This window comes from Muscardinus avellanarius (genome assembly GCF_963383645.1).
Source record: "Muscardinus avellanarius genome assembly, chromosome: 15".
Classification (NCBI taxonomy): domain Eukaryota; kingdom Metazoa; phylum Chordata; class Mammalia; order Rodentia; family Gliridae; genus Muscardinus; species Muscardinus avellanarius.
Window position 1 is genome coordinate 7,292,266 of NC_137801.1, and position 27,883 is coordinate 7,320,148.

The 27,883-nt window shown below is 44.4% G+C and overlaps 1 protein-coding gene across 3 annotated transcripts in view; it reads right to left on the reverse strand.

Moving 5' to 3' along the window:
• Positions 1–25,378, reverse strand: part of NOL10 (nucleolar protein 10) — a gene marked incomplete at both ends in the record, with an annotated part of 80,390 nt that extends 55,012 nt beyond the window's left edge. Inside the window, 11 exons of one of the 3 annotated variants that reach the window (XM_080711098.1) lie at positions 1,144–1,293; positions 2,844–2,922; positions 4,812–4,897; positions 5,823–5,883; positions 8,629–8,694; positions 10,786–10,922; positions 13,087–13,124; positions 15,774–15,851; positions 18,351–18,449; positions 20,352–20,397; positions 25,313–25,378. In XM_080711098.1, coding sequence (XP_080567224.1) covers positions 1,144–1,293; positions 2,844–2,922; positions 4,812–4,897; positions 5,823–5,883; positions 8,629–8,694; positions 10,786–10,922; positions 13,087–13,124; positions 15,774–15,851; positions 18,351–18,449; positions 20,352–20,397; positions 25,313–25,378 — 906 coding nt within the window. The remainder of the gene's footprint in view (positions 1–1,143; positions 1,294–2,843; positions 2,923–4,811; positions 4,898–5,822; positions 5,884–8,628; positions 8,695–10,785; positions 10,923–13,086; positions 13,125–15,773; positions 15,852–18,350; positions 18,450–20,351; positions 20,398–25,312) is intronic. The other 2 variants (XM_080711099.1, XM_080711100.1) reach the window with 2 other exon arrangements.
• Positions 25,379–27,883: the final 2,505 nt, after the last annotated feature.

Here is a 27,883-nt window from a genome sequence, read left to right on the forward strand (position 1 = left end):
GTGATCCTCCTGTCTCAGCCTCATGAATGCTGGGATTACAAGCGTGCGCCACCACGTCCGGCAGTTATTATGTAGTTAAAGCTTAAACATTTCTATTTTAAAGGCAGAGGTAGTGTGCTGTAGTTTTAAAATACCAAGAGAAGTTTTAAAAAAAAGGGATTCAAAGGTGGGTGTGGAGCAAGGCAAGGAGAAGGCTAAACGAAAGCACGCCATGCAGAACCAAGTAGTCTGGATGTTGGGCAAGAGGAAGCATCTAGGCACAAGGAACAAAAATGCCTAAATAAAATTTACTGTAGCGATCACAGTGTGACACTTTCAAGAGGCCATACTGCAGTCCTCCGCTCCTGCAGTTCAAGTCACTACCAGAAGACTGCGCGAGGCCGTGGGAGCTCCCGGCGGAGGGGAGGGCGCAGGAGCCCGGCAAAGGGGCGTTTCATGCTAAACTAAAAACGGCAGCCAGGTTCTCAATCAATAGAGTAACACATACACGGCTGCTCCCTTCTTCTCAAGTTCCTCCTGAAACAGGAAGGAGGAAAGGAAAGGAAGGGAACCAGGACCATCATAGCATGGATCACACAGCGCTGGAGGCAGAGGAATCCACTGCAGAAAACCTGCCACAGTTAAAGGACGTTATTTTTAAATGAGAGTTGAGGGAAAGGAACGTCAAAATATTCATGTAAAAATATTGTTTATATTTTAAGAAATTATTGTAGGGGTCTCATCTCAAAAATCAATTAAGGTGGGCAAAAGATATGAAACCAGGATGTACAAAACTACTAACATGGAAAGATAATTTGTAGCCTGTGAGCACTTTCTCTGGGCTAAGAGAGAGCCTTAAGATCTTGAAGGTTCTCAGAAACAGACTCTTTTAAACAATGACCTTTCTCTCTATCTAACTTAACATCAAAAATGCAAGCCGGTGCTAGCCGGTCAGAAAAACAAAAGGAAGAATGCAGTGGTGCCAACCGTATCAAAACCCAGCCGTGACCTGCTCTGAACCAACTGGCCGCCCACCAGCTCCCAGCTGGGCACTCAGCATCTCTAAGAGAAGCCACGTGACTCACAAAAAGCCAAGCAAGGAAGAAGAGCGTCCAGAACAGTGCAAATTAAAAGTGACTTCAACAACAACAACAAAACACATACCGAGTTCTTATTCCACATTTTGATAATTCGAGAGTCTGCAGACAAAATCAAGTCTAATGAATCCTGGAAATGGACCGACTTAATGGGCAGCCCGTACTGGTGATCCTTAACTAGCAAGGGCTTATCAGATCGGAGATCATATAATAAAACCTACAAGAAAAAAAACAGTTACTTCTGTTTGAACAACCTAATGTTTAACCTTAAAAACACACAAATGAAGCTGGGTGTGGTGGCACATGCTTGCAATCCCAGGACCTGGGAGGCTGAAACAGGAGGACAGCAGGTTCAAGGCCAGCCTCAGCAACACAGTGACACTCTCAGCAACTTGGTGAAACCCTGTTTCAAAAGAAAAAATACAACAGGCTAAAGGAACAGGTTGGAGGTACACTGTGCCTGAGTTCAATCCCTAGCACCATAAAGGAAAAAAAAATAGCATAATGGCTGCAATTTGTTCCATTCCATTTTCTATTTTTTAGTTCTGGGATGACAGGCTTGCACCATGTTGGGCTCATCGCCTTCTTCTTTTTTTCATTACCTTTTTAAAAGCATCCTTACTCAAGACTGCTAACAAGTCACCCAGCAATACCTAGAAAAGCCTTCTAAATTACCCTTAGAATGTAGTTTTATGAATCCAACCCTGAAGGCAAAGTTTAGGCACAGTAAGTTTGAAATTACTGATCTGTTCAAAGAAAGGGACAAAAGGCAAGTCTAGCCGGGCGTGGTGGGCACGCTTGTCATCCCCACGCTTCAGAGGCAGACACAGGAGGATCGCGCGGGTTCGAAGCCAGCCGCACTGGCTTAAGAGACCCTGTTTCCAAATAAAAATATAAAAAAATAGGTCTGGGAGTGTACCCCGGAGGTAGAAGAGTTTCCAGGAACCCCAGTACCACCAAAAAAAAAAAAAAAAAAAAAGGCAAGTCTACGGGAATTTTTTTCATTTGTTAATTCAACAACTATATCCTGAGGGGCTAGTATGTACCAGGCCGTGTTACAACTGATATAAACTGGTATAAATGGAAACAAAGGCAGAGTAAAGAACAGCTCTGGTGGACCGAGGGCAGGTGGCGGCGAGGCTCTGCTCCCACAGTAGAGGCGAGGGGCTCTGGAGGAGCTAGGCCTTAAGCAACCACAGTGACGTGTCCCCACAGAGGCAGCACCTCCACAGAGGGCCCCAGACCCCTTGTGGGCTGAGGGCAGCTGTACAACTGCATGGGCCAGCTCAGGCGGGCTCTGCCGACGCACGCTTCGGTGACCACTCACTGCACACGAGGCGGTCAGTGGTCTATGTGAAGAAGTTTCCATGCACGCACAAGTCTTGGGGCTATCTACTAAATGCATTTCTTGCCTGCAGGACTTCTCAGATCCTTGACTATGTATCCAAGGCCCCTGTGAACCCCCAAAAGTAAGGGTTCCAGACTTTCTTGACCACGGCTCCTCCTGTATACTCTGGAAAATTTGGTTCCAAATCCTGATCAGGCAAACAGCCAGGGCAACCCCTTGGAGTTCTAACTCCAAAGAGTCTCAGACCAACCACTCAGACAGCTTTGTTCAGGAGCTGGAGCCCAGCATCCTGCGTCCATCTGACTCTGACCAGCACGGCAGTGCCTCAGCCTCCGGTCCCGAAGATTCGTCTGACACAGCCCTCCGAAGCCCCACGGCACAGGCCTAAACAGACCTACCTCCAACCTAAACAGACCCACCTGCCCCGTAGACGTTCCAACTGCCATGGTCAAGGCGCCATTAAACTTCAAAGCAGAGATGGTTGGTAAGCTGTTTATCCTGAAAGGCAAAAATATTCATTTTCCGTGAACATATAGCCAAAAGTCTAAGTAACAAGTTCATTATGCCCCTTCACTTCAAATCTAATGGGAAAATCACCTTCCTAGCCTTCTGTTTAGAGGGCAAGTGCACCCAACCTTTCATAAGCAAAATTTTAAAAATATACTTTACGCGCAAATATGAGCTACCTTTATCTTCCATTTTTAATGAAGGCAGGATATGGTATTTTTAGAAATATCTTCATTTTTACTTAAGAAAAGCTATTTTATTTTTGGACATGGGTATACTCGTCACACTTTCTGCTTAGCTACATCCGGCTAATTTCTCCAGGGGGCCAGGGGCCTCTGAAAGACAGCGGCGCGGCCACGCCTGAGCGCTGCTTCTCGCCAACCAGGAGCACGGGCGGGGCCTGAGTGGGCGTGGCCACCGCCAGCTGGGGAGGCTTTCTGCCTGGTCACTGGAGTGGTACATCCCTGTTCCTATCACTAGATCACACAGAATTGGAATATAAATTCCTGTAATATTTCTAACAAATTCTAATGGTAACTAAAGAAAGAACGCATTCTGTGTGGTCTTTTAGAAAGCATTTCTATGTGGCTGGGCACGGTGGCACAGGCCTGGACTCCCAGCCACTTGGCAGACTCAGGCAAGAGGATGACAAATTGGAGGCCGGCCTAGGTACCTCAGCAAGACACTGTCTCAGAACAAAATTCTTTTTTTTTTTGAGGGTCTGGGGGTGGAACCCAGGGGCATTTGACCTCCGAGCTACACCCCCAGCCCTATTTTTTATTATTTATTTGGAAACAGGGTCTCACTAAGTAGCTGAGGCTGACTTCGAACCTGTGGGATCCTCCTGTCTCAGCCTCCCAAGCATGGGGATTACAAGCGTGCAGCACCACGCCCAGATAGAACAAAATTCTTAAAAAGAGGGAGCATGAGGCTGTGGCTCAGCTGTGGAGCGCTTGCTTAGCATGTTTAAGACCCTGGGTCCAATTCCTATGCCACAAAAAAAGAAAAACTAAAATTTAATTTTTTTTTTTGGTGGTACTGGGGGTGGAACCCAGAGGCTTTCTACCTCCGGGCTATACTCCCAGACCTTTTTTATATTTTATTTGGAAACAGGGTCTCACTAAGTTGCTGAGAGCCTCACTAAGTAGCTGAAGCTGGCTTCGAACCTGTGTGATCCTCCTGTCTCAGCCTCCCAAGCGCGGGGATTACAAGCGTGCGCCACCATGCCCAGCTTAAAATTTAATTTTTAAAAAATGAATGGAGCCTTATCTGGCTCATCTACTGTGACGGCTTTTATTTATTTATTTATTTTATTTATTTATTTTTTGTGGGTCTGGGGATGAAACCCAGAGGCATTTGACCTCCGAGCTACGCCCCCTACCCAATTTTGTATTCTTTATTTTGAAACAGGGTCTCATTGAGTTGTGAAAGGCCTCACTAAGTAGCTGAGGCTGTCTGCGAACCGCGATCCTCTGGTCTCACCCTCCGAATGCCGGGATTACAAGCGTGCACCACCACGCCCAGCCTGTGACAGCTTTTATAAGAGAAGGTTTTCATGAAAAACAATCACAGACACTACAACTTTCGATATGTTTTAAGAGTTTTGTCAGTCTTGGTACACATCTGTAATCCTGGTACTTGGGAAGCTGAGATAGGAGGATCGCAGGTTTGAGGCCAGCCTCAGCAATTTACTGAGAACCTGTTTCAAAATAAAAAAATAAAATAGGGCTGGAGGTGTAGCTCAGAGGTAGAATGCCCTTGGGTTTAATACCTAGTACCAAAAAAAGAGTTCCATCCTTTAGCAACTTATTTGAATTTCGTATTGATTTTTGTTCTATTCAGAAAGCTGATGAACATTCATACAAATGAACCTCACTTACTCTGAATCTGCTGTGACACTATTTAATGCACAGTCCAACAGGCCGACTCTACTTCGAGTTCTTGGGTCCCAACACTCCACTCGACCCTAAACAAACAAAAACAAGCTCAAGTAAGCGTTGCTTTAGAAAAACTTTTAAACACACACAAAAATAAAATGTATTAACATTGATAATCTCCTGGGAAATTAAATTTAACTTTGCCTTACATCCTTTTTAGTACTATATAAATATTCTACCATGAGATGATTCTTTTATAATTAAAAATAAGAAAAAATGGATAATGAAAAGGTCCAAAATAAGTCAGGCGTGGTGGCGCACACTTGTAATCCCAGTACTTGGGAGGTTGAGACAGGAGGGATTACAGGTTCTCAGCCAGCACCAGCTATGTAGTAAGGCCCTCCACAACTTAGAACTGGTTTCCAAATAAAAAATAAAAAATAGGGCCAGGGGTGTAGCTTGGAGGTAGAATGCTCTGGGGTTCCATCCCTAGTACCACACAAAACAAAACAAAACCAAACCCAGCAGCGTGGCTACCTGCAGTCTCCTGGGCCACGCGCTGTGCACAGCCGCCTACCTACCACCTTCTCCAGCCAGTGTCCCCGTGCGCCCGCTCTGCTGCATGCAGGGCAGGCGGAAGTTGTGACAGCTGGGTCTCTGTGTGGACACATCAGTGTTACATGCAAAAAGTAAACCAGTGCCCGCCGCCTCAGTCTGCCCGAAGGAATCAACAACTGTCTTTAAGTAGAAATTATACTCATTGTCAAATGTAAAACAAATATTGTTTTGTTTTGTTCTGCAGTCTGGGGATTGAACCCAGGGGCATTCTACCTCTGTGCTACACCCCCAGCCCTCTTTTATTTTTTATTTGGAAACAGGGTCTAAGTCAATGAGGCTGGTCGTTGACCTGCGATCTTCCTGTCTCAACCTCCCAAGCACTAGGATTACAAGCATGTGCCACCACACTCAGCTTAAAAACAAATATCTTAAAAAATAAAGTCAATATGTGCTTACCTCAATCGTCCCTGTGGCAAACAGGCCATGCACTGAATTTATGTCACAAACATTATTCTCCCTAAAAGAGTAAAGCAACAAGGGAAAAGCGGGAAGTCAGCGCCTACTTTGGGGGCGAAGAGGGATTCACCAAACCGTCCAAGCACACAACGACCCAAGTTCCGAGGAGACAGGCAGGCGGCTCAGAGTTAAGTGAGCGGCTCACAGCCCGCGGAGCAGCCGATCCCCGAGCTGACTCTGCTGCCAGGTCATATGAAGGCCTTCCTTCTGAAATACTATTCCGCCCTCAAGAGAAGAAAGGCTCATTCTATTTTCTTCCAAGGCAAGGCTGCACTCTTAAGAACACCGCGTCACTATGCCAATCCTGAGGTGGGCACACTGAGCCAATCCTGAGGTGGGCACACTGAGCCAATCCTGAGGTGGGCACACTGAGCTGGGCCTCTCTGCTTTCTCTGTACAGTGGATGTTTCACCTGCCTTACTGGGTACTTGTGAGGATTAAATGCAAAGACTGCAAAACGGAGCTTGAACCTACAGGCATTCTACCTTAGAGTTATACCCCCAGCTCTTTTTAATTTCAAAAAAGGGTCTAAGCCGGGCGTGGTGGTGCACGCTTGTAATCCCCGTGTTTGGGAGGTAGAGACAGGAGGGTCGAGGCCAGCCGCGCTGGCTTAAGAGACCCTGTTTCAAAAATATAAAATATGTCTGGGAGTGTAGCCCGGAGGCAGAGGGCTTCCAAGAACCTCAGTACCACCACCAAAAAAAAAAAAACCCCAAAAAAACGGGTGTAAGTTGCTGAGGGTCTATCAAAGTTGCTGAGACCTGGCCTTGAATTTGCAACCTTCCTGTCTCAGCTTCCCAAGCAGTAGAATGACAGGCATGTGCCACCATGCCTGTAACATTGTTTGTGATAAACAGAAATTATACAGCTAAAGAATAGGTAATGTTTTCTTTTTTTTTTTTTTAGATTAGGAAACATTTTATTTTGCAGCTCGTCCTCTATGATCTTAATTTTATACTTTTTTTAAAAAAAATTTATTGGTGCATTATATTCATACATCATATTGGGGTAAAAAACTTGTGTGGACATACATGTACACATCACCAATTTAACCCCTACCCAATTCCCACCCCATTCTCTCCTTCCCTTGCTTGGCTTAGTGGTTGACTTCTATATGTTTAAGTACCCTGATAATGTACTGTGAAGTTACAAGGTTCTTAAAAAAATAAAATAAAAGTACTTCAAGCCAATGTGGATCAAAAATATCTTTTTCTTTCTTACTGTGTGTGTGTGTGTGTGTGTGTGTGTGTGTGTGTGTGTGTGTGTGTGTGACTGGGGATGAACTCAGGGGCATTCTACTTCTGGGCTACACCCCAGCACAGCCCTATTTTTATTTTTATTTGGAACTAAGGTGTCACTATGCTGATGCGAGTCTCACTAGTTGCTGAAGCTGTCCTCAAACCTGCAAACCTCCTGCCTTAGGCCACCAAGTACTGGGATTACAAGCATGTGCCACCATCCCTGGCTCAAAAATATCTTGAGCCTACTATTTTACCACTGTATGTTCTTCTAACTTTAAAAAAAATCCTCTCGAAGCCGGGTGTGGTGGCAATCTATTGTCTTTGGAAAACTTGGTAAAAAAAAGTCTTGAAGTAGGATGGCTACGTAATGCCTGGCACACAGCGGTTCACTCATGATTAATAGCCAATGATGGTAATGACAGGTTCATTCCTGTGACATTTGTCTCTGATTAAAACATAAGCCTATCTGATGTTGTACAATAAAAGGAATAATTTTAAAAGCCTTAAGTATCCACTAGTAAAAAATAAAAATTAAAGAAATGGCACTATAAACTGGAAATGGTGGCATACAATTGTAATCCAAGTACTTTTCGTAGACAGCCTAAGCAACTTAGTGAGGTCCTCCACAAATTAGTGAGACCCTGTTTCAAAATAAATAATAAAATAGGGCCGGGGTATAGGTTGGAGGTAGAATGCCCCTGGGCTCCGTCCTCAGTACCGTGTGCGCGCGCGCGCGCGCGCGCGCACACACACACACACACACACACACACACACACACACACAAACACACCCCAGCATTGTAAATTAGTTAAAAGCTTCCCACAATACCACAAATCATGAATAAAAACTCGGCACTACACATGAAAATAATAGGCCGAGTTTCATCTTAAGTGAATGTTGGGTGGGTGGTGTCGTGCTGGGGACAGAATCTAGCTCCACCACTGAGCTATGCCACCAGACCTTTTCACGTATGTTATTCTAGACAGTCTCACTAAGTTGCCAAGGCTGGCCTCAAGCTTCCGGTCCTTCCTCTCAGCCTCCACCATGCTTGGCTTGGAAGTTTAGAAAGTGAGAATTAAAGTTTATTTTAAATCTCCAGGTCTCTGAATAGTTATTTAGGAACAAATTTAATGGTACTCTTTTAATTATTTATTTATTTATTTATTTATTTATTTATTTTTGTGGTACTGGGGATGAAACCCAGGGGTATTCTACCTCCTTGCTATACAACCCTGTTTTTTATTCTTTTTATTCTGAAACAGGGTCTCACTGAGTTGCAAAGGGCCAAGTAGCTGAGGCTGTCCTTGAACAGCGACCCTCCTGTCTTGGCCTCCAAAATTCTGGATTACAAGCCTGAGTCACCACACCCAGCTCAATGGTACTCTTTTTAAACTAAATTGCCAAAGTTTTCTTAAATGCAATACATGTTATCTGGCTGAAACATGAGTCTCTGGCTCCCTCTCCTGGTCAAAGTGAGTACAGCATTATTTTTAAAACTACTCACGCAGCATCCGTTTGTAGAGGATTCAGATAACGTCCTTGTTCTAAATTTAATCTATAAACTTCAGAGCTGCAAAGTAATAAAAAAGAAACTGAATATTTGGTAAAACTACAATATGCTTATAAATAAGTAAATATAAATTTTAGAAATATAGACATACAAATCACTTGTAAGCCAGCACTTCCCTTTGTAAAACTGATTAAGAAATTTACTCTAAATAGAAACTATATTCGCCTCACATACGTATAAAAGTGAGTTAAAGCACTCATAACCCAAGGAAATATCATGAAGTCATTAATAGACTATTTACAAATAACATGGAGAATAAAGCTTAAGAAAGAAACTACTATAATGTATACATGTATCTAAAAAGTATGTGTAATGTATCTAGTATGTATTAAAGAAAAGACTAAAAAGAAATACAATAAAATACTAATAAGGGCTTCCTATGGGTGGCATAACTATGAATTTTTTCCTTTTTATACTTTTATACATTTTTACAATTTCCCAAAGTTGATAAGTTGTTATCTTTATATTAAAAAAGAGGCTCTTAATAGAAAGTTTTAGGATACTATTCAAAAGGACTAAAAAACTGACTTCAAAGCCGGGCGTGATGGTGCACGCTTGTAATCCCAGCATTCGGGAGGCTGAGACTGGAGGATCGCGGTTCGCGGACAGCCTCAGCTACTTATTGAGACCATTTGCAACTCAGTGAGACCCTGTTTCAAAATAAAGAATAAAAAATAGGGCAGGGGGTGTAGCTCAGAGGTCAAATGCCTCTGGGTTCCATCCCCAGACCCGAAAAAAAAAAAAAAAAAAAAAAAAAAGAAAGAAACTGACTTCACCAACATATCCTGTAAGTTACCTACTGGCTCCCAGATCTAGAGTGCCACGCTAACAGAACTCAGGGTGTAATTCCTACATGATTCCTACATGATTCAGTCACCTTGGAACTTGAAGCAACTTAAAGACAGGGGCATGTCTTAGTTTTCTTTAAAGCACTCTCCCAAATGCTGCTTAACTACGCCCATAACCGTATACAGCCTTATAAAATGGTCCAGATGGAAACTCATCACTGATACTGAACTTAAAACAGGAACTACACATTTGGGGAAGTAAACCAAAATCTGGGAAAAAGAAAAATAAACAATATTGTGCCTCATAAATTGGGAACTAGACTATACTGAACAGGCTTTTACATTTCCCACCAGTATTTCATGGTTTAACTGTGTGTGTGTGTGTGTGTGTGTGTGTGTGTGTGTGTGTGTGTGTGTGGTACTAGGGAACTAAAGCCAGGCTTTGAACCTGCGCTTCATCCCTAGCCTTATTTTTTAAGTTTTATTTTGAAACAGGGTCTCACTAGGCTGATGAGCATCTCACTGCTGCTGAGGCATCCCCAGGCCTGCAGTCCTCCTGTCTCAGCCTCCCAAGTACTGGGATTACAGGCTTGCGCCACCACGCCCGACTTTTCTGGTTTAACTTCTGTTGACCTAAAGCTATCATACAAACTTTGAACACTAGAAGAGATTTTATTATGCAAAATAAGTGATTAGATGTTATAACGATACCACTTATACATTAAATGCACCAACATGTAGGTGACTGGATTATTATTTTTTTTTTTTGCTTATTCCTTGTTTTTTCTTCTTTTCTTTCTTTCTTTTTCTTCTTTTCTTTTTTTTTGAGGGTCTGGGGATGGAACCCAGGGGCATTCTATCTCTGAGCTACACCCCAAGCCCTATTTTTTATTCTTTATTTTGAAACAGACTCTCACTGAGTTGCAAAAGGCCTCACTAGGCAGCTGAGGCTGTCTGCGAATCTTGATTTCCCTGTCTCACCCTCCCAAATGCTGGGATTACAAGTGTGCACCACCAAGCCCGGCCTGTTTTTATTTGGAAACAGAGTCTTGCTAGGTTGCTGAGAGCCTCACTACATTGCTGAGGCTGGTTTCGAACCTGTGATCCTCCTGTCTCAGCCTCCCAATGTACTAGGAGAACAGGCACGTGCCACTGCATCGGCTGCTTATCCCTTGTTTCCTATGATTTTTCATAAAAGCCACATATCACTTTATTACTATTTAAGTGGATGAAATGTATAGGCAGTTTAAGGAGAGAAGTTATTAGGGGGCAGAAGGGAAAGCAGAGTGAGTCTGTCCCATACCTCGCACCAACAAAGTACAAGTCACAGGATGGATAGTGGTAGGAGAAATCTCTCCCAAACTTGGGTATCCTGGTTTTGTAGTAAAAACCTGATTGTGAGTGAAATTCAATGTATCTATCATTGTGTAAGAAGACAATCTGAAAATAAAACAAAAAAATTATTTTACTTAGGTTTCTACATAAAGCGTTTGCTTCATCATCAAAACCAGTAAAGCAGGAAATGCCCATCCGTGCTCTTTCTCTGGACGCACGAGCATGCAGCTCTGCAATGGCATGAAGGGCCCAGCTCTCCGCTGCTCCCTCAGGTCTGCCTTCGCACCCTGCTGGACTGCGCCAAACCTCCGCCTCTCAGCCTCTGCGGGAAGAGCCAGAGCAAGGCCCTCCACGCACCTGGCTCCGGCCTTGTACACCGTGAGCGCTCGGCAGCCTCCGCGAGCGCCCGCCTCACCAGGGAGCGCATTCCACCGAGCCCACGATCCTCACGCTGCGTGCGTAAACTCCTGCTATACATTTAATTTAATGTGCTACAAAGATAACTGAAAAGTCTGCAAGTGGCATTTCAATGTAAACTTATCAATATTAGAGAAAACAAGCCAGGCGTGGTGGCGCACGCTTGTAATCTCTGCGCTTGGGAGGCTGAGACAGGAGGATCGCACAGGTTCAAAGCCGGTCTCGGCTACTGAGTGAGGCTCTCAGCAACTTAGTGAGACCCTTTTTCCAAACAAAGTATAAAATAGGCCTGGGAGTATAGCCCAGAGGTAGAAAAGCCCCTGGGTTCCACCCCCAGTACAAAAAAAAAAAAAAAAAATTGGAGAAAATACATTGTAAAATCACATGGGCCAGAGGCAATGGCTCCACAGACAAGAATAAGCTGTACCTCGTACACCCCAGAACTACAGACGACATGTAAATCCATGTCAGCTGAGAAAATTGAATTTGTCCTCAAGATGACATCTAACATCCGTTAAAAAATGATTATTATTCAATTTAATGGGCAAATAAAAACAAAATTGTATCTTAATTATGCGGTGTTTAATAAATCATTTTAGATTAAGTACTCTCTTAACAATTGTATAGCTATTAAAAGTAACCACAGAGCAGAGCACAGTGGTGCCACCTGTAATCCCAGGACTGAGACAGGAGGACCACAGATCAGGGGCCAGCCTAGGCAACGAAGACCCTGCTTCAAAATAAAAAACTAAAAAGGGCTAGAGTATAGCCCAGAGGTAGGATGTCTCTGGGTTCAAGCCCTATTAAAGAAAAAAAACCTGAATAATAAGAAAACAAAAAAGGACCATAAGAACTGAAAGATAAAACAATGGCACCATGAGATAAACCTCTAGCTGGGGTTTGAATTGTATCAGAAGAATCATGACCGCTGCTAGGTGAAGAGAACTAAACATACAACACCGCTTGTTCACTTTTTTTTTCCACATATGAGTAAAAACATGAAAGCAACCTGGCAAACTCAAGTTAAATCCAACAATCTAAATTATAAAAAAATAAAATTATCAACTTTCTTAATAAAAATACAAACATAAGCTGGGCATGATGGCTCACGTTTGTAATCTCAGTACCTGGAAGGCTGAAACAGGAGGATCACAGGCTCATGGATCCCTTAGCTACTCAGTGAGGCCCCATGCAACTTAGTGAGACCCTGTTTTAAAAAAAAAAAAAAAAATAGGGCTGGGAGTGTAGTATGGCGGTAGAATACCCCTGGGTTCCATCCCTAGTACTGGAGGGTGGGGGCGGGGGGTGGGGGGGATGACTGCTATTGGTGATTGAAACCAGGGGCATTCTACCTACCCCAATCCTATTTTTTATTCTTTATTTTGAAACAGGGTCTCACTGAGTTGCAAAGGGCCTAAGTAGCTGAGGCTGTTCGCAAACCAGGATCCTCCTGTCTCAGCCTCCCAAATGCTGGAATTACAAGCATGCACCACCACGCCCAGCTTGCTAACAATTCTTAAAAATATATAAGGTTTCATATGTGACATGGAAAGCTAAATTAGAGGCGCCAAAGATACCTCTACCACAGTTTCAAAATAAAAATAAAATAGGGCTGGGAGTGTAGCTTAGAGGTAGAATGCCCCTGGGCTCAATCTTCAGTACCACAAAAAATAAAATACACTACACATCATATATGAACCAAACTGAAAGTATATTAAAAGAAAAGTGAGTTACCTATTAATACACAACCATTTGAAATTAAAAATGGAAATATCATAAGATACTGATAAAATACATTCCATTCACTCGTTTCTTTAGGAAAGCCAGTACGAACCTACGCTATCAAACATACCTTGGAGTAGTCATCAGACAAAATTTCAAAGGTGACAACTGAAAAACAAGAACAGAAAAAAGATAATCAACTCTCTTAAAAGAAATACAAACAATAAGCTGGGCACGGTGGCTCATGCTTGTAATCCCAGTATTTGGGAGGCTGAGACAGGAGGATCATAGGTTCAAGATTAGCCTCCACAACATAGTGAAACCCTGTTTCCAGCTAAAACATAAAATAGGTCTGGGGGGTGTAGCCCAGAGGTGGAAGGCCCCTAGGTTCCACCCCAGTGCCACATACACAGAAATACAAACTTGATGCAAAATTCTTTTTGCAGTACTAGTGATTGAACCTAGGGGCATTCTACCTCTGAGCTACACCCCTAAACAAATATTTTATTCTTTATTTTGAAACAGGGTCTCACTAAGTTGAAGAGAGCCTCACTAAGTAGCTGAGCTGGCCACAAACCTGTGGTCCTCCTGTCTCGGCCTCCCAAGTACTGGGCTTACAAGCGTGCCCACCACGCCCGGCTCAAGATTCCACTTCAACAGACATTACACACAAATGCCACATAACCCTTGATGAAATTAAAACTTCTCTAGTGCTCCTGAAATACCAAATAAAAGTTTTAAGGCTTTAGTTTTTCAGGATATATCTAGTTGTTTTTAAATAGAACTGAAGCAAATTTACAAAAGAAGACTTCTAAATTTTGCCACTATTTTACTGGAATGTTCAAAATAATTTTAAGACTTACAAATATATTAAAGAAAAATTTTAAAATGTTGCCTGAAAAGGGTAACAGTAGCTTTTTATCTAATCACCAACGACTTGCTAAATAAAAATAATGAAAACAGCCATTAGTAGTGGCACACAGAGGTCCCACCGTTCAAAAAGCAAACGGTGAGAAATTAGGAGAACAGGCTCATAATGCCATAGAGCACACATCCCTCCTAATGCCATGGAGCACACATCCATCCTAATGCCATGGAGCACACATCCATCCTAATGCCAGAGAGCACACATCCCTCCTAATGCCAGAGAGCACACATCCCTCCTAATGCCAGAGAGCACACATCCCTCCTAATGCCAGAGAGCACACATCCCTCCTAATGCCAGAGAGCACACATCCCTCCTAATGCCAGAGAGCACACATCCCTCCTAATGCCATGGAGCACACATCCCTCCTAATGCCAGAGAGCACACATCCCTCCTAATGCCAGAGAGCACACATCCCTCCTAATGCCAGAGAGCACACATCCCTCCTAATGCCAGAGAGCACAAATCCCTAATGCCATAGAGCACACATCCCTCCTAATGCCATAGAGCACACATCCCTCCTAATGCCAGAGAGCACACATCCCTCCTAATGCCATGGAGCACACATCCCTCCTAATGCCAGAGAGCACACATCCCTCCTAATGCCATGGAGCACACATCCCTCCCTTTAACTTCCACTTCCACTACCCCAAACACTAGCCCAGCTGGCAAAAGCAAACCTTTCCATTTTACCTTGCCCTCTGTGCGAGGCTGAATTCTGAGAATGACCCCCAGTGACCTTCACCCTTGACACCTCCTCCCTTCTCTGTGACTTGTGACTTGGTGAGACACCACCCGTGATTATGTTATATTACACGACAAAGATGAGATTTACAATCACAGAACTCTTCAGAGCAGAGTCTCTGGCCGGCAGCAGGATGAATCAGAAAGATCTGAGCACAGAGGATTCCAGGAACTGCTGCTGGCCTGAAGGCAGAGGTGGCCACGAGAAGGGGAGGGACACAGCTCTAGGAGCCGGGCGGCCCCGGCTGACAGCTAGCACGAAATGGGACCCTCAGTGCTACATCAAACTGGATTCTGCCAACCCAAGACTCTGGCAGCAGACTGTGGCGAGCCCCACAGAGTAAAGCCCACCTGGCTGATTTTTCCCCCTGAACACAGAACAATGCACAGCTACACGAACTTATGACTTACAGAACAGCAAGATGCTTTCAACCACCATGTGTATATTAATTTATGAACAACAGAAAACTAACACGCATGCTGGGAGTGGCAGCACACGCCTGCAATCCCAGGGCTTGGTAGGTCACGACAGAAGACTGAAGGTTCCAGACCAGCCTCAGCCACTTGGGGAGACCCTAACAACTGAGCAAGACTCTGTTTCATTATAAAAATAGAAAGGGCTGCGGGTGTACCTAGGAAACAGAATGCTTCTGGGTTCAATCTGTAGTACAAAAATGAAAGGTAGAAAGAAAGAAAGAAAGAAAGAAAGAAAGAAAGAAAGAAAGAAAGAAAGAAAGAGGGAGAGAGAGAGAGGGAGGGAGAGAGAGAGGGAGGGAGGGGGAGAGGGAGAGGGAGGGGGAGAGGGAGAGGGAGAGAGAGAGAGGGGAAGGAAGGAAACTAATAAACAGGCCCACCCCACCACTTTTTTCTTGATGTGTGTGGTGCTGGAGATTGAACCCAGAAGCATTCTACCACTGAGCTATCCCACCAACCCTTTTTATTTTACTTCGAGAAAGGCCTCACTAATTGCCCGGGATAGCTTCCAACTTGCCATCCTCCTGCTTTAGCCTCCCTGGTAGCTAGAATTGTAGCTGCACACCCTCATGCCGGGCCCATCCCCATTTTATAAAATGAAAAGAAAGGAAGACAAATATAAAAAGCATTTTATTTTATAAATTTTATAAATTCAAAGTCTGTCCCTTACTCACCTTCTGAATCCAAACACCTTTCAAACTTCAAGGATAACTGGTAGGTGTCGTAACATCGAACCCGGGGTTTATATGTTCCTATAAAAAATTAATATGATGTATAAACCTGAAGATACACTTTTTATAGTAGTCAATATCCTGCAGAATTGCTAAGCATACTTTCCGTAATGAATCCTGCTGAGAGAGGCAGGATTCATCACGACCAAACCAAGCAACGGGAGTGAAAGCAACCCCTCCCAAGCACCCCAAGGGGAAAAGAGCGAAGCGGCAGACAAGCACGCCCCGGAAACAAACAGCAGCGACGAGCAAGCCCCACGAATCTGGCGATCAGAAGCCGGGTTTGTCCATTAGAGCGCAGACAGAGAGGGAGTGAGGTTAACCCCACATCAGGAAAGGGCGCAGGAGAGCTGTTCTTACACTGCTGGGGATTCGTGTAAATGTATACAACTTGTGAGAGGACAATGCAACAGCGGTGAACGCGATGTTCATACACCTAGAAACTGTATTTCAACTTGTACAAATCGAACCTCAAGACACATATCCACAAGAATAAAGAGATGAGAATGTTTGCTGCGGCACTGTCTGTAAATGGCCAGCAACTGAAAGCAAATAAAATGCCCATCAACAGAGAAACGCTTAAACACACAGCGGTAAATCCACACGAGGGAACATCATGCACATATAAAGGCATGAGGAGATCTGCAGCTCCTGACCTGGACGGCTGCCGGGGTGCAGTACAGAGAGAGGACAAAGAACAGCACCCAGGGTCAACGCTGCCGGGTGTGGCGCGCACACCCATAACCCCAGCGCTCAGAGGCTGAGACAGGAGGGTCACAAGTTCTAGGACAGCCTCGGCAACACCACAAGACTCCCAGCAACCTAGTTACGAGTCTGATTTGGAACAAAAAATAAAGAATTTTGAGGTAGCTCGGAGGTAGAATGCCCCTGCATTTAACCCCCAGTACCACAAACACAAAAACAACTCAATTCTGTAAAACTAGACACGGATAGCTTCTACACAGGAAAAGTGTGGCTATTTAAATTTGAATTAACTATTACTGGGCTAGGATGTGGCTTAATGGTAGAGCACTTGCCTACCATGTGTGAAGCCCTAGCTTCAATCTCTAGCACTGCAAAAAATAGTTGATTAACTACTATAAATTAAATAAAAAATTCAGTTCCCCCAGCCAACTAATCATATTTCACATATTTTTGATGAAATATTATTTTAAGAAAAATAAAACCAAGGTACTCTGGAGACTGAAAAAGAAAAATCACAAGTTCAAGGTCAGAATGGGCATCGTAAAGAGACCTTGTCTCATTAAAAAAAAAAAAAAGCCAGCGGTGGTAGAGCACGCCTTAATCCCTCTAGTTGAGAGGCTGAGACAGGAGGATCACAGGTTCAAGGACAGCTCTGAGACTCTCATCAACCTAGCAAGACTCTGTCTCCAAATAAGAAATAAAATCAGGCTGCGGATGTAGCAGCTCAAAGGTAGAATGCCTTTAGGTTTAATCCCTAGTACCACCACCAAAAAAAAAAAATATATATATATATTTATATTTAAACAATATATATTTAAATATATATTATATATTTAAATGAATATATATAATATTTAAATATATATCTTAAAAAATACACACACACACACACACACACACACACACACGTATGTATATATATTTATATATTCATTTAAAGGGCCAGGGATGTAGCTCAGTCAGTAGTCAGTGATGAGTGCCCCTAGTTTCAATCCCCTAGTACTACAAAAAAATAAAAATAAAAGCAAATAGAATAAGAAGGGCTGGGGAATGTGATCTAGCAGGTAAAAGGCCCTGGATTCTTTAATCCCCAGTACCACTAAACAAAACAAACCCAAAGGGTTCTAAAAAAGGAAAGAAAAGCAATTAGTTTTGCCTGGTGGTAGAGAATGACTTATGAAAGAAGTTGTATTTTACCAGCTCTAGCTCTTAATCTGCATCCTAGCTGTCCTAGGCACTATATTTATTACCTATGCATGTATCTTCTCTCTAAAAAGGCAGAACCATAAATTCTAGTTATGGACATGTTGAAGTGCTTAAGGTAAAGTAAGCTGTTATCTGCAAATTGCTCTGAAATGAATAAAAAAACCCAAGATGGCCGGGCATGGGGGCGCACGCTTGTAATCTCGGCATTTGGGAGGCTAAGACAGGAGGGCCTCAGTTCAGGGACAGCCTCAGCTAGTGAGGCTCTTTGCAACTCAGGGAGACCTGTTTCAAAGAATAAAAAATAGGGCTGGGTGTAGCTTGGAGGTAGAATGCCCCTGAGTTCCATCCTCGGTATCAAAAAAAAAAAAAAGATGGACTGATGGACGAGCAGAGAGCTAAGCAGGAATATGATAAAGCAAAAAAGTGAACAGAGCTAGCCATGTCTTGCAGAACCGAGGGAGTGCAGAGACAGTGCTCACCAAACAAGTTTTTCAGTATTTCTGCATATCTGAATTTTATAATAAAATGTTAGTGTAAAAGAGGCGATCTTTTCACTCCAGCATTTCCTGCTGTGTAATGTATGTAAATCATACTAGAACAGACGCTTACCAGTTGCTAAAATATACTGCCCATCTTTTGACACCTTAATAGTGGTGCACACAGTAGGCATTTCAAAATCTTGAATAAGTTCAATTCTCCTGCGGACATCTATAAAGAAAGATAAAAAGCAACTGATTAACATGTAGCAATCTCTATCACAGGCAAACCAGCCACAGTATAGTAACAGGCAACACCTGCAACATCCACCCCAGGCTGCCCCGCACAGCACCCCACCAAACACCAAGATTTCTTTTTTGCTTAGTTCATACATTAATTTTCTAAGCTGTGTGCTACAGTTTGGATCTGGAATATTCCCCTAAGGCCCAAATGTTAAAGACAGATTAAGTTCTGGGATGGTGGGGAGATACAGTTAGTGAACAGTTTTTCCCTAAATATAACATGACTGTGTTCTGTTGTTACACATGACAGCAATGAAATGTGAGAACAGGACAAAGTCAGAATCTCTAAGTATTTAAGCAGCAATTTTTGTTTTCTTTTGACTTAAAAATTTAACTTTCCAACTGTAGCGCTATATAAAACCTACTTTTCTTAGATGCTGGGATTTTGACCTAAAATCTAGAAACCCTAGCCAGACATGGTGGCGCCACCTGCAATCCAGTACCTGGAAGGATCACAGTCTCAAGGCCAGCCTCAGCAACTTAGCAAAACCCATTTTCAAAATAAAAAATTAAATTGAGCCAGGCATGAAGGCGCATACTTGTAACTCCGGTAATTGGGAGGCCGAGACAGGAGGATCCCAGGTTCAAGGACAGCCTCAGCAACTAGTGAGACTTTCAACCTAGTGAGAGCCTTGTTTCAAAATAAGAATAAAATAGGGCTGAGGCTGTAGCTCAGAGGCAGATAAATTTTTCAACTATAACAAGTTGGAATGAGGAAATCTTATTCACCAAAATGATCTAAGTTATGAATTAGTTTTACAATCCTATTTTCCCTACTGCTGTAAAAAAAAAAAATTAAAATCTTCTGCAATGATCTTTTATTATTTATGTTCACATATCCTATATATACACAATTCTTCTGTTCGAAACAAAAATGCTTACTGTCTCTGAATATCAAAAAGAGACCAATGCCGGGGTGCAGTGATGCACACCTGTCGCCCAGTACGTGGGAGGCTGCGACAGGAGGATCACAGGCTTAAAGGCCAGCAGTGGCAACTTAGCAGACCCTCGACAACTTGGTGAGATGAAAAATAAAAAACAAAAAGGGCCCCTGGGTACAACCCCTAGTACCAAACATAATTTTTTTTTAAAACAGAGACAAATGAGGTCAGCAGATGTTGATGCGTGGAGAACAGAGCGACTGTGGAACCGCTGGGGGAGAGTCCATGGGCCTCTCATGCTCCTACACGTCTGCAAGTCTGCAAGGCGCTGGCCATTCCTAGCTGAGCCATTTCTCAGGGGTACTGATGCGCTGCAAATCTCAATGGCTGAGGTCACACGGCCTTCTGGATGAAGAGCAGGCTTGCCTACAGCCTGCGATCGAGGCGGTGGACTGAGCCGGGGATATGGCTCACGACAAGTACTTGACTAACGTGTTAAGGCCCTGGGCTCCACCAACACACACGCACACACACGCACACACACAGCAGTGAGCTTCCCAGCTCCTCAGCTCCAACACAACCCAGTGAGGGAGCATCCAACTGGCCTGTGTTGCGCGCCCCATGGGACTCAAGGGAAAATGCTACAGGCACCCTGCTATCTGCTGTGTGTTAGTGTAAAGGTCCCGTCCGACCCAGGAGTCCGCCATCACCCATGAAACAGTATAAGGCCAACCACTAGCCTGCAAATAGAGTAAAATCAAATCCCACACCCACTAGGAACATACCAACTATAACAAAAAGGTTCTTAAAAAAAAGGGGGAGCAAAATGTTTTTATTTCCATCACATTAACTCCACTGCATCTTTGTAACTCCTCACTTATACGCGTTCACAGTGGCGAGCAAGGGCATCGTGATGCGGACGATGGAGCTGACGCAGGAAGGACACTCACCCACATCCTTCTTCTGCAGTGCTCGCTTCTTCCTGTCGGAGAGCCACTAAAAGAAAACGAAGAGACTTCATTTTAAAACAAATTTACCTACATAGATTCTGCTTACAAAATACATGTTCATATTAAAAAAGTCAAACCCAACAAGAATATATTACATAGAAAGTAAAAATAGTGATAATCCTAGCTCTGCAGGTAATAGTTGTTCTGGATTTTTTTTTCTTGTAAAAACTTATAGAGCCGGGTGTGGTGGCACACACTTGTAATCCCAGGCTGAGACAGGAGGATTGCAGGTTCGCAGCCAGCCTCAGCTACTTAGTGAGGTCCTCTGCAACTTAGTGGGACCCTGTTTCAAAATAAAAAGTAAAATATAGGGCTGGATATATAGCTTAGAGGTAGAATGCCCCTGGATTCAATCCCCAGTACCACAAAAATAAATAAAAAATAAAATGCTTATATTTTAAGCAAATTTTTTTAATCCCTATGTTTTACACAAAAGAAAATTTAATTCATTTAACCAACCTAAGAGAAAGCAGTAAGCCTCAAATATGGGTTATAAATGCCAGGCATGGTGGTGCACATTTGTAATCCCAGCACTTGGGAGACCGAGACAGGAGCATTGAAGGTTTGAGGCCAGCCTCAACAACTTAGCAAGACTCTGTTTCAAAATAAAAACTAAAAAGGGCTGGGTGTGTATCTTGAAGACAGAATGCCTGTGTACTCAATCCCTAGTACACACACACACACACACACACACACACACAATAATATATGGAATACCTGCATTTAAGTGAAAAATCTTAAAGTAAAATATTAAAAGGAGAAAGATTAAAATATATTCTTACAAAGAATAAAACCAAATAACTGACCAATTAAGTGACAATGGTAATAAGCAAATGGTACTTTTTGCAGTCATATTTGATCTGTACCCCAGTTTAACAGAGAAATTCCGCTCCATGAACGGGCGGGTATCATGGTGTAGCACTTGTCAATTATGATTACCCTAAAGAGACGGCTCTCAACTGGTGTGAATCTCTTCCCCAGAAGGCATTTGGCAACTCCTGAAGATCTGACTGGCTGTCACAACTGCGTGGTATGCTCCTGGCACTGAGTGGGTAGAGACCAGTGATGCTGCCAAACGTCCTACAATGAATGTGGAGGACGAGTCCCAGAGACAAGGCACAGACCAGCTCAAAATGTCAATAATGGCAAGGAAATGTGGCCGGGTGCAGTGACATAAGACTGTGATTCCAGTGGAAGGCTGAGACAGGAGGACAGCAGGTGTGAAGCCAACCTCAGCGAGTTATCAAGGCTCAGTGAGACCTTATTTCCAAATAAAAAATACAAGGGCTGAGGTGTTAGCTTGGAAGTAGAATGCCCTTGGTTTAATCCCCAGCACCATTAATAATAATAATAATAATAACCAAAAAAAACCAAAACATTAAGAACAAGCCGGGCGTGATGGCACACACTTGTAACCCCAGTACTTGGAAGGCTGAGACAGGAGGCCCGCAGGTTTGAAGCCAGCCTCAGCAGCTTAGTGAGGCTGTCGGCAACTTAGTGAGATCATTTCCAAATAAAATATAAATAGGTGTGGAGCTGTAGCTCAGAGGTAGAAGCCCCTGGGTTCTATCCCCAGTACCACACGCACACACACACAAAAAAAGTAAAAAAGAAAGAAAAATGAACAGATGTCTTCTAAAAACACGAACTCAGTGTACAGCCCTTCTTACCTTATTCAATATCATCAGCTGTAACATATCTTTAGGACTCTGATGACAAGGCCTGAGCTGTGTGTACATTTGGAACAGGATACTGTGAAGAACCTGAATATGAACCAGAGCCTTCCTCCTGCCTTTGTATTTATAGAGTATGCTAGTCTTTGTGACTGTATCCCTCAGATTTTATTTTAGGCAGTAATGTTTCAATTAAAGGTTACAATGAAGATGGGGGTGGTGGCACACTTGTAATCCCAGTACTTGGGAGCTTGAGACAGGAGGACTTCAGGTTTGCAGCCAGCCTTAGCTACTTAGTGAGGCCCTCCCCAACTTAGTGAGCCCCTGTTTCAAAATAAAAAATAAGCCAGGCATGGTGACCCACACCTGTAATCCCAATATTTGAGAGGCCAAGACAGGAGGATCGCAGTTCCCGGATAGCCCCAGCTACTTAGTGAGGCCCTCCCCAACTTAGTGAGACCCTAAAGAATAAGCTGGGAGTGTGGCTCAGGGGTAGAATGCCCGAGTCAAAACTGAAGAAAAAAAAAAAAAAGTAATAGAGCTGGGGGTATATCTCAGAGGTAGAATGCATGGCCCTGGGTTCAATCCCTAATACCACAAAAAGGGGGAGGGGACTGGAGGTGTAGCTCAAAGGTAGAATGTCCCTGGGTTCAATCCCTAGTACCAAAATTAAGTTAATTAATTAATTATTAAATTTAATATAAAATAGGGTGGGGTGTGGCTCAGATGGTAGAATATCCCAAAATTCAACCCCAGTGCCAAAATCCAGACCTGAAGAGTTCTCCATACCTTCCTCTCCTCCTCAATGTCTCTCTACCAGCATCTACTGCGTCAGCAAGTTGCATCAACCTACCTCCAAACCCCCTGCATCCCACCACGCCTCAGCAGCTCTGGTGCTGCCATCCTGACTTGAGCCACCAAAGTCTCTCACCTGGACATCTACCTCGCTCCTTTCCCTCCCCTCCCCAGCTGCAGATGGCCGCAACGCGGCAGCTCTGAAACCCCACAGTAACTTCCAACAGCATGAAGAATTAAAACCCTAACCTCTTGGCTGTACTGCCAAGGCCTCCTCTCCGGCCTCATCCACTATGGCCACGCGTGTGGCTCTTCTGGTCCTACATGCTCAGCGCAGTCCCCTCTGGGGCAATGGCACCGAGAACTCGTCCCTCACATCCTGACTGGCGCCTTCCCACCATTCAAGTTCCTGCTCAAATGCCCCTTCCGGAGAGAAGCCTTCCCTGCAGCTTCATCGCAACACTTTCCCCAAATACTTTTATCCACAACAGCTTAAAGTTAATCAATCCTTGCTGAGAGCACTTTTCGTCATCTGAAATTGTGCTCTCACTTGCTTATTATCCTTTTCCCAACAGGGAACTTACTTGACATGTTCAAGGTGTACTTTACCACTTAAAATAGAGCTGCCCTGGCTAAAGGTATAGCCCAGTGATCCAGCACATGCCAGGCATGTATAAGATCCTGGGCTCAATCCCTAGAAGTGCAAAAAGCAAAAACAGAGCTGCCTACACAGTCATTCCTTAATAAATGAGCGGAGTGAAGAAGCAAAATGAGAAAGACCATGTGTGTAAAGAACGATGGGAGACAAGAGAATTATTTAAACCTGACTTTTGAAAAGAAAGGAACAATCTAATTACTGGCTCAAAAATGTTCAGGGATGGGGAGCACACAGAAGACGATGTTTCTTCTGTTTCCCAAGGGCTAGACAATGATCAACAGTAGCATGCTGTCGGGTGACATATTTTTAAACTACTTCCTAGGAGGTGCAGAGATTTTTCAAAACTTTTAAGCTGAGGCTGTAAATGTTTACTTCATTGAGGCTGGAGACTTGCAAATAGAAATAAGCATCTGAGGACAGGCGTGGTGGTACACGCTTGTAATCCCAGCATTTGGGAGGCTAAGACAGAAGGATCGCAGTTTGCGGACAGCCTCAGCTACTTAGGCCCTTTGCAACTCAGTGAGACCCTGTTTCAAAATGGAGAATTAAAAAAAAAAACAACAAAAAAAAACAGGACTGGGGGTGTAGTTCGGAGGTATAATGCCCCTGGGTTCCATCCCTAGTACTGGAAAAAGAAAGGAAGAAGGAAAGAAAGAAAAGGAAGAAAGAAAGAAAGAAAGGACGCATCGGCAAAAAGCTTCCTTTAGCTAGAAGGACTTGGACAGAGGCATAATCATCATTTATAAAAAATAAAATCCAGGGTGTATTCATTTCGAGTCCCCCTCCCCATGCCATTTTGGCATGGGGCTGTATTTCTATTTTCTGTATTTCTATCTTTTTAATAAACTTCTTTAAATCTTCAAAAGAAAAAGAAAGAAAGAAAGAAAGAAAGAAAGAAAGAAAGAAAGAAAGAAAAAAAATCCAGCCAAGTGTGGCAGTGCATGCTTGTAATCCCGGTACTTGGGAGGTTGAGACAGGAGGATGAAAAGTTCAAAGTCAGCCTCAGCAATTTAGCAAGGCTCTCACCAACCTAAGGAGACTTTGTTTCAAAATAAAAAATAAAATAAATTGGGCTGGGAGTGTAGCTTGAAGGCAGAATGCCTGTGGGGGTTCAATCCCTAGTACCAATAAACAAACAAACAAGATCCAAGCTTCAAAGCCTGGTGTGGACCCTGGGTAAGGAAACTTTCTTCTCATTAGATCTCAGCTACACGTTTTAAATGTGAAAAGACTGAAGAATTGCTAATTTGCCCACGCCCCTTCCTCCCAATTTTGATGTTCTGAGACTATGAAATTGAGTTCCCCAAGGTTCGAAAATACCCTCCCCCCCTACACCGTAACTCCTGCACGAGGAAAGCCTCTTTCTGTCTCGATCACTGCTGTGTCCCTAGGATCTGGGATGACTAGGGGCTCCACCAGGAGCCGACGGGCGTATTTAAGCAGACAGGACGCTAAAATGGGGCGAGAGCTGTCTGTCAACCCGTCTGTCCGCGCTCTCCTGCTCGGCGCGGCAGAACATCCGCAGAAGCCCAAGGAGCACTCTGCTCTGTGTAGCACCTCAGGGCCGTTCCGGCCGCGCTCGTCCACCCTGCTCACGTCTGGGGGGCTCTGGCGGGGTGACTGCAGTGCGTCGTCTACGCGCGCCGCCCGGAGCCCCAGCGCACCGCCGCTGGACAGGGCGGGTGGGAGCCCGGCTAAGGCCGCGGCCAGGGGGAGCAGAGCGGCTCCCCGCGAGGGGCCAGGAGTTCACGAGTGGGGAGCCGGAAGGGACTCACCTCGGGAAGGGACTTGCCGCAGCTGAGACTGTAGATCTTCACCTCGTTGAGGCTGGAGACCTGCATGGCGGCACCTAGAAGCGGCGGCCCGGGTGGCAGTGCCCGGCCCGCTCCCACCTGTGCGGCCCGGCATCCGAATCCCAGCAGCGTGCGGCGGCGGCGCGGTGCGATGACGATCTTCCGGGCGCCGGAAGCGCGCGCTGACCCGGAAGCGCGGGGACGACGGGAACCCGGAAGCGCAGAGGCCCGGAGAGCGAGTTAAGTCGGGCCGGGCTGGTAGCGACGCTGACCCGGGGAGGTCAGGCCCTGTCCTCCTCCTCCTCCTCTCCACGTCGGGAGCCGCAGCGAGCGGCCTTCTGATCCCCGGCCATGCCGAGATGTCGTGGTCCTGGCGGACCCGGAGCCCAGCGGGCGAAGGCGGCCAGCGTTCGAGTTCCGAGGGTAGTTAGTCTTTTCTTGCCTTCAGCGGTTCAGCAGCATGACGTTAGAAATAAAAAATGCCCTAAGCCGGGCGTGGTGGCGCACACTTGTAATCTTCGACACTGAGACCGGAGGATCGCAAGTTCGGGGACAGCTTCAGCAAGTTAGTGAGACTCCCATCAACCTAGCGAGACCCTGCTTCAAAATAATAATAAAATAGGGTTGAGATGTAGCTTATGTGGGTAGAATGCCCTGGGTTCAATCTTCAGTACCAAAAAAGAAAAATGTTCTTAGAGAGTGGCGTCTTAGCCGGGCGCGATGGCCAGACCTGTAATCCCAGCTACTCAGGAGGCTGAGACAAAGAGGATCGCAGTTTCCAGGACAATTTAACAGAGACCTTGTTTCAAAATAAAATGCAGTGAACCAGGTGTGTTGGCACACACCTGTAATCCCGATTCTTGGGAGGCTGAAACAGGAAGATTGCAGGTTACAGGCCAGCCTCAGCAACTTAGCAAAACCCTTCAGAGTAAAAAGTAAAATAAGGCTGGGGGTGTAGCTTGGAGGTAGAGTGCCCCTGGGGTTCAATTATCAGTACCAAAAGAAGAAAGAAAAAAAATAAGCGAGCTTCAGTAATACGTTGTTTTCAGACCTGCGGGTGGTGGTGCAAGCTTGTAATCCCAGTACTTGAGAGGCTGAGACAGGATCAGAGGTTTACAGCTAAACTCAGCTACTTAGTGAGGCCCTCCACAATTTAGTGAAACCCTGTTTCAAACTAAAGAATAAAAAATAGGGCTAGAAATGGAGCTTGGAGGAAGAACACCCCTGGGTTCCATCCCTAGTACCGAAAAAAAAAGAAAAATGTTGTTTTCATCTGTCCTAGACATTGACTTACTAATGAGGGAAAGAAAAGGCAAAATAATGAAAGAAGGCGTGACAGAGGAGTGGGTTTGAATCTGATGACACACACGTGCACATACCTACAGGTGCGTGGCAGTAATGACAGACGTAGCCCTTCACGTTCGCAGGGTATTCAGAATTTTTTCAAACTCTCTCTGTTGATTGTTAATACATAGAGAACTACCGCTACTGTTGCGTAAACCTGAGGGCTTGAGGCCTCTTGACTTAGCCACACGAATACTTAAGGGAAAAGTGTAGATTGATTGTGCCATCAGGGGGACCTTTTGAAATTGGAACATAGTACCCACTTCCCTTACTAAGAAGTGTTTGCCTTTTTCCAAATCAGAGACTGGGGAAAGGAGCTGATTAAGTGTTCAGTGCCCCCGAAAGAGCCAGGAAGCCCTGCCACCGTACATTCTGTCTTTAAGGCCAGCGGTATTGTTTATGATAACTTAGCACATAGTGACTCAAATATAAAGGAGTCTCAAAAGCCATTTTATGCCTTCAAAACTAGAGACTTTTCTGGCCTCCAGACCCAAGCTCCTGCTTGAATACCAGCATGATGACTTCCCAGCCTCCCACCTAGAATGTCTACAGCTCACCCTAACTGCCTCTTCCAACGGCCTCTTGTGCGCTTCTCCTTGGCGAGTCGCGTTACTACTGTCTTCACAGCCATCTAGGCCAGGACTGTTGTCATCTCCAGCCCTTCCCCATCTCGTCGGTAGCTATCCTTGCCATTCCTAATTCTGAAATATCTTTTAAAAACTCATTCTGTTTTCACTCTTTCTTCCCAAGTTCAGATAGTCATCATTTTTTATTCTGCGGATTGAACCCAGCCTACCTGCAAGCTGCACCCCTAGTCCTTTTTAGTTTGCAACAAGTCTTGCCAAGCTGCTGAGGTCTTGCTCAGTGGTTGAGGCTGGCCTCAAACCTGTGATTTTCCTGTCTCAGCCTCCCATGTACTGGGATGACAGGCACATGCCACCACGTCCGGCTCATTTTTGGATTGTTATGTTTCCACCTGGCCTCCCTACCGCCTTTCTTTCATTTAATGTATAAATAAAGCCATAGTTCCTAAAACCCAAACATGATTTTCTTGCCCCTTGCATTTGAACTGGGCTGAGTTCTTTGTGGACGATGTCACTTGTTTTTATAATCTCTACCTTGTGCACCCCCCCACCCAGTACCACACAGTGCCTGGAGGCATTGCCACGTGTTCATATTTAGCAATGTAAATAGGATAAATTCCTAAAT